The sequence below is a fragment of the Zonotrichia leucophrys genome, chromosome 10 (genome assembly GCF_028769735.1).
Source record: "Zonotrichia leucophrys gambelii isolate GWCS_2022_RI chromosome 10, RI_Zleu_2.0, whole genome shotgun sequence".
Lineage (NCBI taxonomy): Eukaryota > Metazoa > Chordata > Aves > Passeriformes > Passerellidae > Zonotrichia > Zonotrichia leucophrys.
The window spans coordinates 2,626,359-2,641,756 of record NC_088180.1 but is presented as its reverse complement, the minus strand read 5'-3'; the positions used below and the strand labels follow the sequence as shown (position 1 = coordinate 2,641,756).

At 49.0% G+C, this 15,398-nt stretch overlaps 2 protein-coding genes across 2 annotated transcripts in view; both read right to left on the bottom strand.

Annotated features, from left to right (window-relative positions):
- BBS4 (Bardet-Biedl syndrome 4) overlaps positions 1–470 on the bottom strand; it is a 37,637-nt gene extending 37,167 nt beyond the window's left edge. Inside the window, exon 1 of the mRNA XM_064722679.1 lies at positions 407–470. Within this exon, the coding sequence (XP_064578749.1) occupies positions 407–430 (24 nt within the window). The 5' untranslated portion in view covers positions 431–470. The remainder of the gene's footprint in view (positions 1–406) is intronic.
- Positions 471–2,321: 1,851 nt separating this feature from the next.
- Positions 2,322–15,398, bottom strand: part of ARIH1 (ariadne RBR E3 ubiquitin protein ligase 1) — a 51,482-nt gene continuing 38,405 nt past the window's right edge. Inside the window, exons 9-14 of the mRNA XM_064721985.1 lie at positions 15,124–15,195; positions 8,645–8,775; positions 8,488–8,545; positions 7,482–7,742; positions 6,928–7,040; positions 2,322–3,094 (exon numbers count right to left, since the gene is read on the bottom strand). Coding sequence (XP_064578055.1) covers positions 3,010–3,094; positions 6,928–7,040; positions 7,482–7,742; positions 8,488–8,545; positions 8,645–8,775; positions 15,124–15,195 — 720 coding nt within the window. The 3' untranslated portion in view covers positions 2,322–3,009. The remainder of the gene's footprint in view (positions 3,095–6,927; positions 7,041–7,481; positions 7,743–8,487; positions 8,546–8,644; positions 8,776–15,123; positions 15,196–15,398) is intronic.

The following is a 15,398-nucleotide window of genomic DNA, read 5'->3' as shown; positions in this document are numbered from 1 at the left end:
TTCCCAATATCCCATCTAACCCTACCCTTTTCCACTTTTAGCCATTCCCTGTGTGCTGTCCCTCCATCCCTTGTCCCAGTCCCTCTCCAGCTCTCCTGGAGCCCCTTCATGCCCTGGCAGGGGCTCTGAGGTCTCTCCGAGCCTCCTTTTCTCTGCACACCCCCAACTTCCTCAGCCGCTCCTTGTGCTGCAGCCCCTTCCCCATCTCCTTTACTTTTCCCCTATTCCAGCACCTAATAATCCATAATTAATGTTGATTACCTCAGCACAGGCTGAAGTTCCCTCACGTTTTCCATACCAAGTGTGCAGATTAAAAACTCGCTCTTCAAAAGAACTTCCCGCCGCCGCTGCCACCCCTCACTTCCCTTCACGTCCCCTCCCGTCCCTCTCTCCCCTCTCCCCTCACCGTGGCGTCCTGAGGCTCCGCCATGGCCGCGGCGGGCCGGGGTTGCCATGGCGACCGCCGCCACTTCCGGCGCGGCCATGGCGCGCGGGGCACGGCGGGAAGGTGGCGGCGGGAGGACTCTGCCCCCTCCCTCCAATCAATCCCGCCCCCCGTTTAACCCAAAAAAACACCCGAAAAACCACAGAAATAATAATGTCCGGGTTTTGGAAGGTTTTATTGGGAACTCCACGATGTAGAGGGGAATGAGGCCGCCAGTGAGGAGAGATAGCCCGGGAAGCGCTGAGCGGCCGTGGCCCTGCTCCCTCCCCGCCCCACAGTAGCAGCAGGGAGGGAGGTTGGCATGGCGGAGTTTGTTTATTTTCCTTTATATTTCCACAGTGTCTGTGGGGATGGTAGTTCACTGCGAGCGCCTGAAACCCGGGGGAAAGGAGCTGCAGCAGGTTCTCCCACAGAACAGGGCTTTGTCACTGTCTCTATATTTGCCCACAGCCATGGGGACTGAGGACGCCTCAGAGCGGGTTCCCTTTGGGGGGAGTGCCCTCATCCCTGGCGTTTTCCTTTCGGGGAACGCGGAGTGAAAACCCAACGCCTTTGTGCCTGTACCTGCCCTGCCCAGTCCAGTTTCCAAGTGTTTCACTGCATGGACAGAGAATTCCCAGCGGGAATGGCAGGGACGGACACGGGCACGGCCGCTCCACGCAGCCCGGCGCCATCCCACCCCTCCAGCAGCACCAGAACAGCGCGGGGAAAGCGGCTGCCCTCCCTTGCCTCTGATCTCCAGGGCAAATAAAGGGAAAAACGGGATAAAACCACACCAGGTTTGATTTCCAGGGCAAATAAAGGGAAAAGCAGGGATACAGGGAAAAAACCACATCTGTGGAACGTCGGTAGGAGCGGTGAGGGAGGCAAAGTGAGCCCGCTACCAGCTGGAAACAGCATCCCGTGTTACAGCCCTGCCTGGGATCTGCCTTTTTTATCTGATCCCTTCACAACTTCCATCCCCTGGAAGCTGGCAGAGCGGCAGGAGGCTTGGAGGACACTTGCCTGGCGAAAAATACCACAGAAGGAATTCCTATACAGGAGTAAATTTAATAAAACCACCACCAATTGTTTACTTTAACATAGCTCTTGTTACAGAAATCATAAAAATGGACTCAGTAGCTAAACTCATTAGTTCTTTCCCCTTTTAATTGAAAAATACTCCGCTGATTTCAGCTTCTACTGCACTAGATGGAGTGTTAAATAGTTGCCAGGACAGGACGCCCAGTGATTGAGCCCAAAACAAACACAAAGACAATTCCATCAGCTTTCCTTTTCCATGTTACGACTCGTTATAATGAAGTGAAAATTAAAACAGCAAGAAAGGGTCCATTTGACAGATGAAAGGTGGAGGGAGAGGAGATCCACAGCCGAAATCTCGCAGGAAGCCTTTGGAGAAGTGGTGCAAAACACCCCTCCGTGTCCTGCCTCGGGATCCAAAACAAACCTCTAAACACACACAAACACACACACACGCACTCACACGCCTCCTCTGGGATCACAGCACGTGTCCTGCGTGCACCAGTGGGAACAGAGAGCTGGATTTGGGCAGGTAAAGATAGATCTGGGGCCAAAAATAAACCAAGAAAAAGGCAAGGCATCCTGAACCAGAGCTCCAGGAGCTGCGAGGGGCCGCGTCCGTCGCCAGCAATGGATACACACACAGACCTGGGGGAGGCCCTGGACAGAAAGGAACCGCAGGAAGAGGAGAAACCCAACTGCTCTGGAAAAAGCCTTCCAAAAAGAAAAAAAAAATAAAATATATATATATATAGATATATTCACTACACCAGCACACGCTTCCCCCACCCCAGCCCAGGGAAAAAAAAAACAAAACCAAACAAAAGAATCAAACTGAAAGAAAATGCACAGCAAATAGACATAATCTTGAAGATTTTTAAAGAATAAATATTTTTTTGTAATTAAACATTATGCAAACACGTGCCACGCTTGCTCTTTGTCCATGCATATGCGCTATATACAACTTTGAAAAATACTGTGTTGTCCTCTTTTTGTTTTAAAAGTCATATACAAAGGTTGGGTTTTTTTTTTCCTTGCTGTGTACCCCCCTCCTTCCCTCCCCAAAAATCCTCTTTACAATGAGCCAATCCACATTCATCCATGTATTTGGGTGGCAGAGAGGAGGAGGGGGGCGGGAGAGCCACCCCCCTTACCAAAGTCCATCAAAATGGCTGGTTTGGACATGAAAAGCAGTGTCAAGAAACTGGTTTAAGTTTCATCTGTACTACACACAGGAAAAGAAAGAGAGAAAAGAAAAAGGAGTCGGCTTGGAGGATGAAGCTACGTTACAAGTTAAAGTTGGAGGGTTTTTTAGTGCGTCTGTCACACTCTTGGCCGCCTAGAATACTGTTGTACAATGGTTTATCTACCTTTTTTTTTTATTACAATATAATTTACTTAATTTTTCTGTTAACAAAACAGAATCCCGGTACTACAGACCAGCGGTGTAAGAGGCGGAGCAGCGCCCTGGGTGGGTTTTATTGGAATTGCATGAGCACTCTAGGATGGGAAAGGGTTCAGAGTTCATTGCTGCGGGGCCGGGCTCAGTCCTCGATGTACTCCCACAGGTCCTTCTCGTAGCCTTCATGCACGTGCTGCAACAAAACCCTCCGCCGGCTCTCGCAGTATCTGCAGGGGACAGGGACAGCGTGGAGAATGCACGTCAGCCATCATGGAGCAGCAGGGGACAGGGACAGCATGGAAAAGGCACATCAGGAATCATGGAGCAGCCTTTGGTGCGTTGTGATTTCAGGATTTACCTCAGAAACTCGGTTCCTACCATGGTGATTCCCTGCCAGGTGTGTCAGTCACCTCTCCTTTCCCATCCCTGACCCCTGCCCAGCACTGTCAGTCCTGGCACTCCAGAAGTGCAGAGTCAAAGGATGCTCTCTACCCCTGGGAGGACATTGGGCCATCCAGGTGTCCTTTGTCCCTTGAGACTTCCCCTCCTGTACCCGGTTGATGGTCCCCGTGTTCCTTCCCTCTCCCCGGGGTTAAAAGGAACAGCAACCATGCGGTTTGGAGAGTTCTGCTGAAGCTGTTGCTGGGCCAGAATAAAGCTCTGGATCCAAAAAACCCTCCATCAGAACCAACTCCTTTCCTTCACCTTTGCCTTAAGGCTTCTCCAGCAGAGGGAAACCTGAGGAGCGGCCCCTCCATGGGAGGAAGCTCCATCCTGCCACCACCGGAGCTGGACTTCCCTCCAAGCACCCAGCCAAAGGTGAAAACACCAAAGTTGCCCCTTTTTGGTCAAGCAGCAAGGGCCAGACAAGTTCAGGCACATCCCATCCAGCTATATGGGTGTTATTCCAACAGCCCTGGCACCAAGCTATCCAAACCTACCGCATGCCTCAGGTCCTGTCCAGACTGCAAGGCAATTTGTATTCTATTTGCCATCTGCATGGCAGTTGGCTTCTGCTCAGTGGGCAAGTCTTCCTTATCTCTTCCTCTATCACCCCTCCCTCAGGCAGACACCTGCTGATAACAGCTATGGAATGTCACTGCATGGCTGATAAGAACTGCAGCATCCCATTGGGAGATGTGAGCCCAGAGGGAGGAGCCAAGCATTGCTACCCAGATATAATCTGGAGATTCTGGAACACCAGCACGGCTTCTCCACTGGATTCCCCAGAGGAACAGCAGCTGCCTCTTCTCCCACTGGATCTTCAGAGGCAGAGACTGCACCTTTCTACAGGATCCCTGCTCCAGCAGAACCACCCCTGACACTGCAGGAGGGCTGAGCCACAATTCCAATGGCACTGCCACCAACACCCTGACCCACAGGGTGTCAGGTTGTGTTCTGACTCTGTCAGTGTTGTTCTACTTCACTGCATTGTTTATTTTATCCTTTTATTTTCTTCCCTATTGAAGAACTTTATTTCTTGCTCCCATATTTTTTCCCTGAGAGCCCCTTAATTTAAAATTTATAGCAATTCAGGGGGAGGGGGGGTTTACATTCTCCATTTCAGGGGAGGCTCCTGCCTTCCTTAGCAGACTCCTGGCTTTCCAAACCAAGACACTTCCAAAAGAGGTGATCCCCCAAGAAGGGACTCTGTATTTACAGCCTGCTAACAGTGCTAATTAAGACTGGTTGCTCCAGTCACTCAGCTCCAGGTCCCTGACTGGAAACCAGTGTGCAAATTCAGAGCTTTTCAGGCCAAAATATCCCCAGAACCTCTACAGCTGAGAAACCTTCAGGAATAACTGGAGGAGGAGGAAGCAGCAGCTGTGGTTTGAAAAACTCTGAGCACAGGTTAGTGGAGACACATGGAATGGGATGAGCTCTCCCCAAACATGGCCTGCTGCCTGCTCTAAGCCCCATCAGGACAACAAAAAGCCATGTGTTAGCTGGGAAAAACCAGCTGGAGGTGTTCAAGGCCAGGTGGGATGGGGCCACCTGGTCTAGTGGAAAGTGTCCCTGCCCATGGCAGGAGGTGGAACCATATTTACTTTAAGATCCCTTCCAACCCAAACCAGTCCAGGATGAAAACCTCAGGAGCACTGACACAGTTTTAGATGGAGATGGAAACAGTCCAAAGGGTTACTGGTCTGGCTGGAGAGCAGGCTTCACCTCACATCCCAACATGTGGCTCTCAGAGGGACACTACACCCACGGAGCATTCCCACCTACTCTGAAAAATGCTGCACATAAAACTGATCCAAGAGCCCTCCCAGGATCCTGAGGAAAAGGGATATCACAGAACACAGCAAAGGATGTCATTTTGGGTGTGTTAGAAGACAAAAAGGACAGAAACATTGAACAAATTCAGGTTCCAAGAGCAAACTCTAAATAAGCGTCTCAGAGGTTCTGGCTTGCTTGGCAGGGGTCACACATCCCTCAGGAGAAACCTCCCAGTGGGAAGCTGTCCCTGACCACAACACACACTAACAACTGGCAGCAATTCCTCACCTTCTGCTCAGGACCTGATCAGAGTGACTGATTTATCCATCAGAGCAGCTGTGGCTCCCCTCACTGCTGTCAGCTGGTCAAGAGAAACCCCTGTACACAAAGTCCCATTGATTTTCAGGAGCATGTGATGGCAAACACGTGGTCTCTGCTTTCCAAACTTTAGTTATTTTTCTGCTGGATGGGTGTGGGGGGCTTAATCCTGTTTTCTAGATACGTCTTTGCAAGCAAAGAGATCCAAACAGCTGAAACTAAACCAGCCTGGAAGGCAGTTCCTGCAGCTTCTCAGAGCTCTTTAAACCCACCTCGATGACATCCTGCTCCCAGTCTTGCATCAAAGGGCACCGTGCAGGACATGATTAAGACATGACTGAACTGGTTAATCAGGGACCTGCACGGGCTTGACAGATGTATTTTCTTCTCAGAAATGTGAAGGCAGGTTTGGGATACTGTTTCCAAGCAATTCAGGCTATATTAGGTTGTAATTTCACCCTTACAAAAGCATCCAGGTTCAGAGGACTGAAGTAAACAAGCAGCTTCATCTGAAATATCAAATTAATGGTGGCCTTAAAGGGTAAATGACAAAATGTCTCCAAAAAGAAGGTCAGGAAAGTCTTGTCCAGCCCCAGCTGTGCTGCCAAAGTTGGACAGGATGAGCCACCAAATCTTAACAGCTCCTGCCACGCCCCAAAGTCCATTGAGTCCTACAGCTCACCCTACTTTGGATATTTTCTTCCCCCTAAGCCAGGCATAACAAATTCAGTGATTTTGGCAAAATGCCTCAGAAATGCAAGCCCTAATCCTGTGACTCATCCGCATTTTCAGCTTTGTACTTTTCCACTGTGCAGAAATGATTCCCCTGGGACTGAACAAAGCACTGGCATCTGTGTCACCTGGACCCCAGTCCCCTGCTCCCCTTCCCAGCTGGGCAGGCTGCTCTGTCCCTCTTCCTCGGGGACAGCTTTCCTACACCCACGTTTTGCACAAATGGACCCAGCAGACAATTAAAAGAGCCAATTGCTCTCTGCTGGCAGCTCATCCTAGGCCAGAGCTGGCAGCTTGGAATAACAAAGTCACTCCTTGTTCTTTGGCCCTGGCTCTGTGGATCCCATCCTGGTGCTGGCCATTCCCACACGCTCCTTCTGTGCAGGAAGAGCAGTGTACTGAGAGCTATTGCTTCTGGACACGGGATTTTTTCCATTCTGGGGTTGCATCTTCCAGCTCCTGCTCTGCAGAGCAGATGGAAGGCAGAGCTGGGAGCCTCTCCCCACAGGCTGTCACCTCCCCTGAGAGCTGGGACACAAAACCACACTGCCAGCATCTGCGTGAGGGCTTCACCCGGAGGATTCGGGGCTGGCTCAGGACAGCGCTGCTGCTCTCAGAGATCCAGGGAATGGCTGATCACAATGGGTGGCACAAAGCCAAGAGCAAACAGCTTCCCAAGGATGTGGCTCTGGAGAAACTGTATCTTGGCAAGTGCTCAGGTCACTACCTGACACAGGGCATGGCAACACTCTTTGGCTGCTTTGAGAGACAGGAGTATTCCAACACAAACCTGTACTTATCCTGTACTTTCTGCTTTATGTCTTGCAGCGAATCTTGGGATATATCTCGCTCCAGGTACCCAGAAAGCACCTCTGTAGCATTCTCTAAGTCTGCTTGGTTATTCTGTAAAGAGATAAGAGAAAAAAAGTGTTTGAGGGGGGTAAAGGAAAGGGGGAGATTTTCATTTCAGCGCAATTGGAATCAGTACCAAAATAAAAAAGGATTAGATATCATGGGATCCCAGATTGATTTTGGGTGGAAAGGAACATTGAAACTCATCCATTTCCATTACTGCCATGGGCCACCTTCCCCTAGACCAGGTTGCTCCAACCCCCATTCAACATAACCTGGAACACTTCCAGGGATGGGGCAGCCATAGCTTTGTGATTCTGTGACTCCTCCAGCACACCACCCTACACAATGCCTGGAGAACCTCTAATTTTACACAACACAACATTAAACCAGACTAACTTGGGTAAAAGTGGGGACTAAAGCCCTCCAAGCATTAAATCTCATTTCCTCAGTTTTACAATTTGAATTCCCGACAACCCCATTTTTTCCTACCTCAAAGATAATGGACTGATTATTCTTTTTGAGGTAGAAGGCAAAGACGTAAGTGTACATGAGTGTGGCACGACACTGGCAGAGGACGTCGACTGCTTTCTTCAGGAACTGCACCTCGATCCATGACATGTTGTGCTGCTGCATCTCCTCCATCTTCTGCTTCACCTGAGCGTAGAGCTTGTGCTCGAAGCGCAGGCTCTGCATGTGGTTCATGTAGCGGTTGCAGTAGAACAGGTACCTCTGCAGGGCTGCTCGGGATCGCTGCGTTAATTCCCATTAGGGAGAAAGAAAACAAATAGTTAAAATAAAGTAATGGCTGCAAGAGAAGTAAACCCTTCACAAGGCTCTTCCTGATCCAGAGAATGAGCTTCCTTTCCAAAGGAGGCTCCTCTCTCCTGTCGTGTTGGGCAGACGGCTCCGCGCGGCCCCGCTAACCCTGGGAAGCGCCCCGGGCACTTCCCAGCACAGCTCTGACATCCTCACTCCCAACCTCGGAAACAATTACAATCACACTGCTCCAGCCTCATCACTTCTCTATTTCAGCCTCTCGACTCAAGGTACAGCACTCAAATGTTTCCAGTGTCATGACAAAAGTAAGAAGATGATGTTTTGTTGGGGGGTTTTTGGCTAATAAGGAATTCTAATTACTGGGCTTGTGCTAAGAGGGCAATCTCAGGTTGATTATAAAGCAGGGGAAAGGCACCGTGTGCTAAACAAGAGAACCAAGATGACTCAATACACAGTCATTAATCTTATTTTCCTCACACTGACAGACCAGCTGTAAAAAACTAACACCACGGGCATGGTTCAACTTGTGTGCTCTGGATGTACAAAGGTAGCAAGCACATAGCAGGCAAAGCCATCCCTATCTTAAAAGTCAAAAGACTTAACTGTCCTTTGGATTTGTGCCCGAATCCGTGAACTCCTTCAGAGCAGCCGTGTAGGTTTAGAGAAAGCACAGCACAGGGCCGATGATCTCCCTCATCACCAAAGGTTATGGACTCACCTCCTGTGCATCCCTTGCTGCCTTTGCATCATCCTCATTGTAGCGATTACAGTTGTACCTGTAACGGGGACACCGATTCCACAGATTTCAGTCCAAATCCGTGCCGTTTGCACCACGACCTCCTCGCCCTTCCAGCAAGGCACGCTCCCGAACTCACCAGGCAGATCCGTGGGGCTCCCAGGGGCCCAGACACACCCAGCAGAACTCCGCCTTGCAGTTCTGGTTCCGACAGACCATGTGGTTGCAGCCCCCGTCCTTCTCGATGGTGACGTGGCATTTCGGGCATTCCTGTCCACAGGACAGAGAGCACCGTTAGCAGGGCAAGCACGGAACCCCAACAGCCTGGGGAACTTGGAAGGGTTCCCACAGCAGGCAGACAGAGCACGTCAAGAGAAATACATGATTTAATTCTTCCCTTTGGACATCGAGATCCTCTTCAGTCAGGCCTTAAAATACTTCCAAACCCGGAGCAGTTAGATAGAAAAAAACTTAGGGAATAACATATTTTATCTATGCTGCTGTCACAGAGGGACACTGGGCGAGTCACTTCATGACCTTCCCCAAAATCCCAGCAGAGGGGTGGTCTCTAAGAGCCTGGGAAGCATGAGGAACTTGGCTTTCCTCACCACCAAGTGTCTGCTCCACTCTGGGACTGAGACCAAGCCGGAATCACGCTGTTACCAATCCTGCAGCTGTAACACGCCATCCAGAAAGGAGCTGAAAACATGCAGCAAGACTCTAGTGTGCTTCAAAGAAGCTGCTGTCAGCTAAAAAGACACTTCTCTTCCTGAGGTGTTTCCATGTTTCCCATCAGGTCCCTTTTTTCCCCTCACTGAAGACTTTTCCATAAAAGCTCACATGGGGTTTCCCTTTCAGGGGTAAGGCTTTTGACAAATATGAGTATCTCAAAGGGCAGCTCTGCACAGGGAAATATCTGGGGAATATAACACCAATATCTCCATGAGCTTGGAAATTAACAAATCAACAAAGCAGCAAATACAAGAAGGAAAAAAAAAACTGCATAAATAAAACCAAAACCATTTTAGGCTGAATCAGCTCCTCATCCAGCTCATCCCACAACCACACCAGCCTTGACGAAGTTTCTGCACGAGCCAGTTTTTATCTACAACACAATAACAAACATATCCAAACCAGTGATACACACACCTGTAAAATCAGCTGCAGCTTTTGGGTCAGGAGCATGTGAAATCCCCTCCCCAGTCTGGAGCATGTCTTTGCTCCAAAGCAAGCAGCTCCTACCATGGCATTCAGATCAACTCTCAGCAAAGGAAGAAACCAACATGCACAATCACTCCAGAACTGCTACTTCTATACAGGACACAATCCAATGGGTTCTTCTACACCCACTCTGAGTGTCCCAACTATTACTGCATTTTATATGAGTTTGCCAGTTTGGATTGTCACAGACAGGAGAATTTGCACATCAAACCACAATGGGATCAAGCAGCAACCAAGCACAAAAGAGGGATTTTCCAGACCTGCCTTTTTCCCAGTCACCTGTGTTTGTTCTTCAGACTCAGCAACTGTACTACAAACAAAGTGAAGCACAGCAGCTCCTGTGCTGCTCCCCTCAAGGGCACAACACCAACATGTTCCCTAGCACTGTCCACAGGATGGATACTCAGCCAGGAAAGCTTGTTCCCAGTTAGTCAGAGCAGTTCTGTGAACTTCAAAGTCAAAAGTGGTCCCTCCTTCAAGCAGAGCACTCAATGCAGCATCTATTTCCCTTTTCCAGGCAGCACTCCTCCCTCTTCCAATCCTGCACCAACAAGTCAAGACTCAAATGTAGGTTTATGTCAGCACTGTCCTGCCCAGCTGTGCAGATCCCTGCTCAGTCTGCCCATCAGCCAGGGTGGCTCTAAGCACAGACAGTGGCCCTGGCCCTGTCCCACCATGACCCTGGGCTGCACAGCCAGAGGAGGCTGTGGAGCTGTGCAGCTCTTCCACACACATCTCCTCCCACCAGGTGCCCACATCACTGGTGGGAGGCACAGCTGACCCACACAGCTGCCTTGATCCCTCCTGTGAGCAAAATCCTACAGCTGAGAGAGGAGAACAGGCCCCAGGGACCTGCCAAGCTGCCACAAGCACATATACACAGCACAGAAATGTGGGGCCATCTCACCCCCAGGGAGGCTCCAGCAGGAGCAGGGAAATTCTGCCCTCCTGTCTTTGAGGTGGGACCAAGCTTTCCATTGTGTCCACAGTGCTCAGGGCTTTGAGCTCTGGAATGCAAACTAGGACAAAAAGACCCTTCCAGTGCCTGAAAGGGCTCCAGGAGAGCCTGGAGAGGGAATGGCTTCCCACTTCCAGAGGGCAGGGTTGGATGGGATATTGGGAAGAAATTCTTCCCTGTGAGGGCGGGAGCCCCTGGCACAGGGTGCCCAGAGCAGCTGTGGCTGCCCCATCCCTGGCAGTGCCCAAGGCCAGGCTGGACAGGGCTTGGAGCACCCTGGGACAGTGGAAGGTGGCAGAGGTGGAACTTGATTAAAGTCATTCCAACTCAAACCATTCCATGATTCTAGGATCTCATTCCAGCCCTTTTCTCACAGGGAATGCCATCCTTTCCACACCTTCATGCTCCTGTCTAGCAAAGCACAAGGAAGATGTGATACAGTACCTGTGCAGATCCCTAAAGCTGTGTAAAAGTGAAAAGTTGAGTATTAATAAAAATTAAAGCCATGAAAAGCACATACTAAAGACACCAGTAGAAAAAGAAGTAGTAACTACTCAAGTCACCAACAGAACAAGTGGGAGAGATTTACAGATTAATGAGGATGGGGAAGGAAGAGCTCCCTGAGAATTACAGCCATGCAACAACCCAACAGGCAGCAAATCAAGTTACTAAACCTGCAGATTATTGTGCACATTATCAGCCACAGCACAGCACAGAAGTGACCTCATTAACATTGTTCCACTTCAAACAACTCCAAACTGGGCTTGGAAACAAAAGCCTGGGCAAACCTGGCAAAGGAGAACAATCCTGATTTTGTTGTAAAAGTCCACGCACACATAAAGCACCATAAACCTCAGCAGCTCTTTTTGAACAGGAAGCTAAACAGAAACACGTTTCTTATTTCAGGGCAAGTGAAAGAGATTAGTCCTTTCTAGAACTCCCAGAGGAACTGTGGACATCAGCACCCCACAGCCACATTCACAGCAACACCTTCACCCCTAGCCCATCCTATAAAGACTCATCAAAAAACACAGGGGTTTCTAAATGAATTTCAACAAAACCTAAAAACTTAATTATGGCTAGCACAAACACTACATAGAGCAAAATTTTTAAAGCAGATTTGAAACACCAATTCATCTGAGAAAGGGAGATGGCACTTGGGCTCTTTTAGAAAAACACAGGCCACGGCTCCAGTGCAATGGGAAATGAAGGAGCACAGTTTGGTGCTGGTGCCCAGGAGGATTCCATGTCCTGCCAGATTTTCCATACATTACAACAAATGCAGGATCTCCAGAAAGTGCAGGGGGAGCACTTTAAGCCATTAAAAAGTGACATGGAAAGGGAAAGATGTGGGCTCTTGCCATTTTATCTCATGCACAAGAGAAAAACAGCCAATGGGTTTTTTTGGAGAAGAAAATGTGCCTGGTTTATCCATCAGCCCTTCATGCTCTGTCTGACCTGCAAGGGAAGGATGGGGGTGTGCCAGGAGCCAAAGAAGCAAGGCTGGGCCTTTTTTAGTACCAAATGAACAACTTTCATTAACAGCAATTTAAGTTCCACAATAAAAAGCAGTGCCTTGTGTGAAGGCCAGCACCTCACTGGCTTTATTCTTTTCCCTTTGGTATTCCAAGAAGCAGAGATTAAAATCACACTCAGGTTCCACACAGGTTTCTCCTCCTCATTTTAGACCACTTCCAGATACACCTTAAGAGCCCAAAATAAATGCACAAATCCAGGTTTTCTCTATTTTTCACTCCTTTGGATGTCCACTTGACAAAAGTAATGGATCTCTGTGGTTCCTTTATTCCCAAATACCTGAAATTTGCCGAGTTTAACTCAAAAAAGGAAGAACCAAGTTTGTCAAATAAACTGAAAAAGAAATGTGCAAATCTTTGGACTATTCAACATCATTCCTCGAGAAGACTGAGAATTACAGGCTTGATAAAGAACTTGTATTGCCTTATCTCAACTTTAAATTAATCTAGTTAAGCTGAACTCATGTGAAAGTAGCTTATTTTAAGAAAAAAGCCATCTACTCCAGCACATTCTGCTGCAAGGGCTGTATCTTTTGTAGAAGTAGAAGGAATTTAGGTCTCCTAAGTGCAAGTAAATGAATGCAAAAGAATAAAAAAATCATATCAGAAACCACAGAACTCACTACTCGAATCTCCTCGTTTTTCATTCAGACCACTCTACATAATTCATCAAAAAACACATCACATCATTCCAGTTTGGGAACAGAAGCCAATTCAGCTGGGTTTCACTCTTCTGTTCTCTCACACAATTGCCTAATCTTCCTTTCCAACTCCATCTCCCAGGACAAGCCGGAACAAATGTATCTCACATTCTCCCGTTGCAAAGGATTATCCAGATTTCAAGCCCACATTCCAGAGGATTGGTATTTCTCTTTTACACCTTCATCTTGGTTCTGACAGGAAGTTTCCTTCCCTGAGAGGAGCCCACATGGGACAGGATTCATGCCTGGATGGCTCCAGAAAGCGCTTTCCAAAAGCCAGAAACAGCAACGGAGCGCGTAGTCACAACCGAGTTCCTTGGAGAGCTGTTCCCAGTGATAATGGAGATTTCTGCATCTGATGGCACCTGATTCCTTTCTAAGTTCTTCAAAATGAAGTTCAACACAGAATTTAAGCTGTGAAGCCAACAGTGCGGGCACAAGTTGTGCCTCACCAAACACGGCTGCCCTGCTTTGCTGTTAGGAACAGTACAGAGAGAAAGGAGGGATGGATCCACACTCCAGCTGCACAATTCCCACCCCAGTGTACAGCCCCACACCCAGACAGCACCTGGGCTTCTCCATGCCTCTGGTCAGGGAGCAGCAGGGAACTGAGGCAGGACTTGGATGCAGCCCCACGACCCAGGGCTGACCTGGCTCTCCAGAGGCTGCACAGCTCCCAGGACACACATCCCAGAGGCCAAAGCTGCAGATTCCCACCTTCCCCAAGGCAGGGATCAGCATGAGGGTGGTACTCTTCCTGCCAACTTTCCCCTCAATTGAATCCAGCATCAGCCCAGAGAGAAGAATGCCATATTGTCCTTCAGCTAATTCAATGGATATGGATGCTGTAAGACTCCAGCACTGTTGGCTTGCTCAAATGTCTGGAGTAATTACCCTGATGGCAATTTTTCTCCCTGCTGCAGCCTGGGCTCCTAAGTATTCCCATGTAGGAATGTCTGGGACAGTATTAGAGGAAGCAGCTTAGACAGTGATGTCCCAGGACAGCAGCTCTGCTGCTCACACCAGACCAAAGGTACCAGTGAAGAAGCAGGGCTGGTGCCAGATGCCACCCTCCAGATGGGTGTTTCCCACCCCCAAAAATCTTCTTATTCCCAAGGCAGGGGCAGGCAGAAGATGGGGAAGCCCAAGATCAGCCTCCTGAGGGCTTTAACAGGCCAAGCAGGGCTGTTGCTGTTCCAGCGTCCCACATATGTGAGACCCAAGGCCAGCAGTGCTTACACTCTGCCTTTTCCAAGCTATTGGCTGCTCTTCCTCAGGTTTAATAGGAGCAGTCCCTGAAGACTGAGCAAACTCCAGACAAAGCTGGTTCAGCCCCAGAGCCACTTTGGAGCACAGTGAGACAAAGGCAAAGTCCCTCTGGTGACTCAGTGAGCTCCGAGCAGGGCTCACTGCAGGCTGATGGGAGCTGCCCAGCAGGGGCTTCCCTGCCACCACAACACAACATTCCAGCTCGATGGAAACCAGGCAGCCTGCAAACAATGCCATTAACCACTCACACAACAGAGCCAAGAAAACAAAGCAGCCATTTCCTCACTCCCTCCCCACCTTCCTCCTTCAGCTGGGAGCCCCAGGCCTGCTCCTCACTCCCATGGGATCTGCTGCTTTTGTGTCCTTGTCACCATGACAATCTTGGTTTTAGTTTGTCCCAAAATGATCAAATGGTAAAGTTTCAGGCAAAGTTGGGCTAAGTAGAAGGAAGAGCTTTACATAATGAAATCCCAGGCAGCTGCTGTGCCAGTCTCCACCTGGAATGCTGCCCAGCAGAAATGAAGGCTCCTCCGGAGGCCAATCCCAGGCATTTGAAGGCAGATGTAAATGATGCCAGCCAAACTGAGCCACGGGTGGTGGTAACATGTTCCACACATGGAATGAGCCATGGATCTCCTTAGGGAAGCCACTGGTGCCAGACAGGAGCCCAAAGACTTAAATCTTGATCTTCCTTTGAGTCTCCAATTAACTGTTTCTTCCAGGCACTTTCCTTCACTGAACTTGAAGAAACTCACCTGATTCCAGGCATTAACACCTGTTCACTCTTCAAACAAGAGCACTTGAGTGTACTGTGGATTTTAAGGCTTGCTCTTAACAGGGAACAGAAAAAGCAATCCTAGTGCAAGGAATTAGATTGATGTCCTTTTCACCTGACTGTATAAAATCTCTATATAAAATGGAGAAAACCTCTCACCTTTGTGTTGGCTGCAATCCAATTGGAGGTTTCACTGTCATCATCACACTTCTTAATCCATTTCTTTAACCACTGTCAGAAAAATGATGGAAGAAGAGTGTTCAATGTAGCTGGAGGAACTGTAAATGTTCCCAAGACACCTGCTCACATTAAGGAAAGGTACACCCAGCCACATGGGAACTGGGGAGTGTTGGTGCTGGAAAACTGTGCAAACAGCCACTAATTTAGTGGCAGACAGTTCCTGCTGCTCCATCCTGATCCAGCAAGCACAAGCA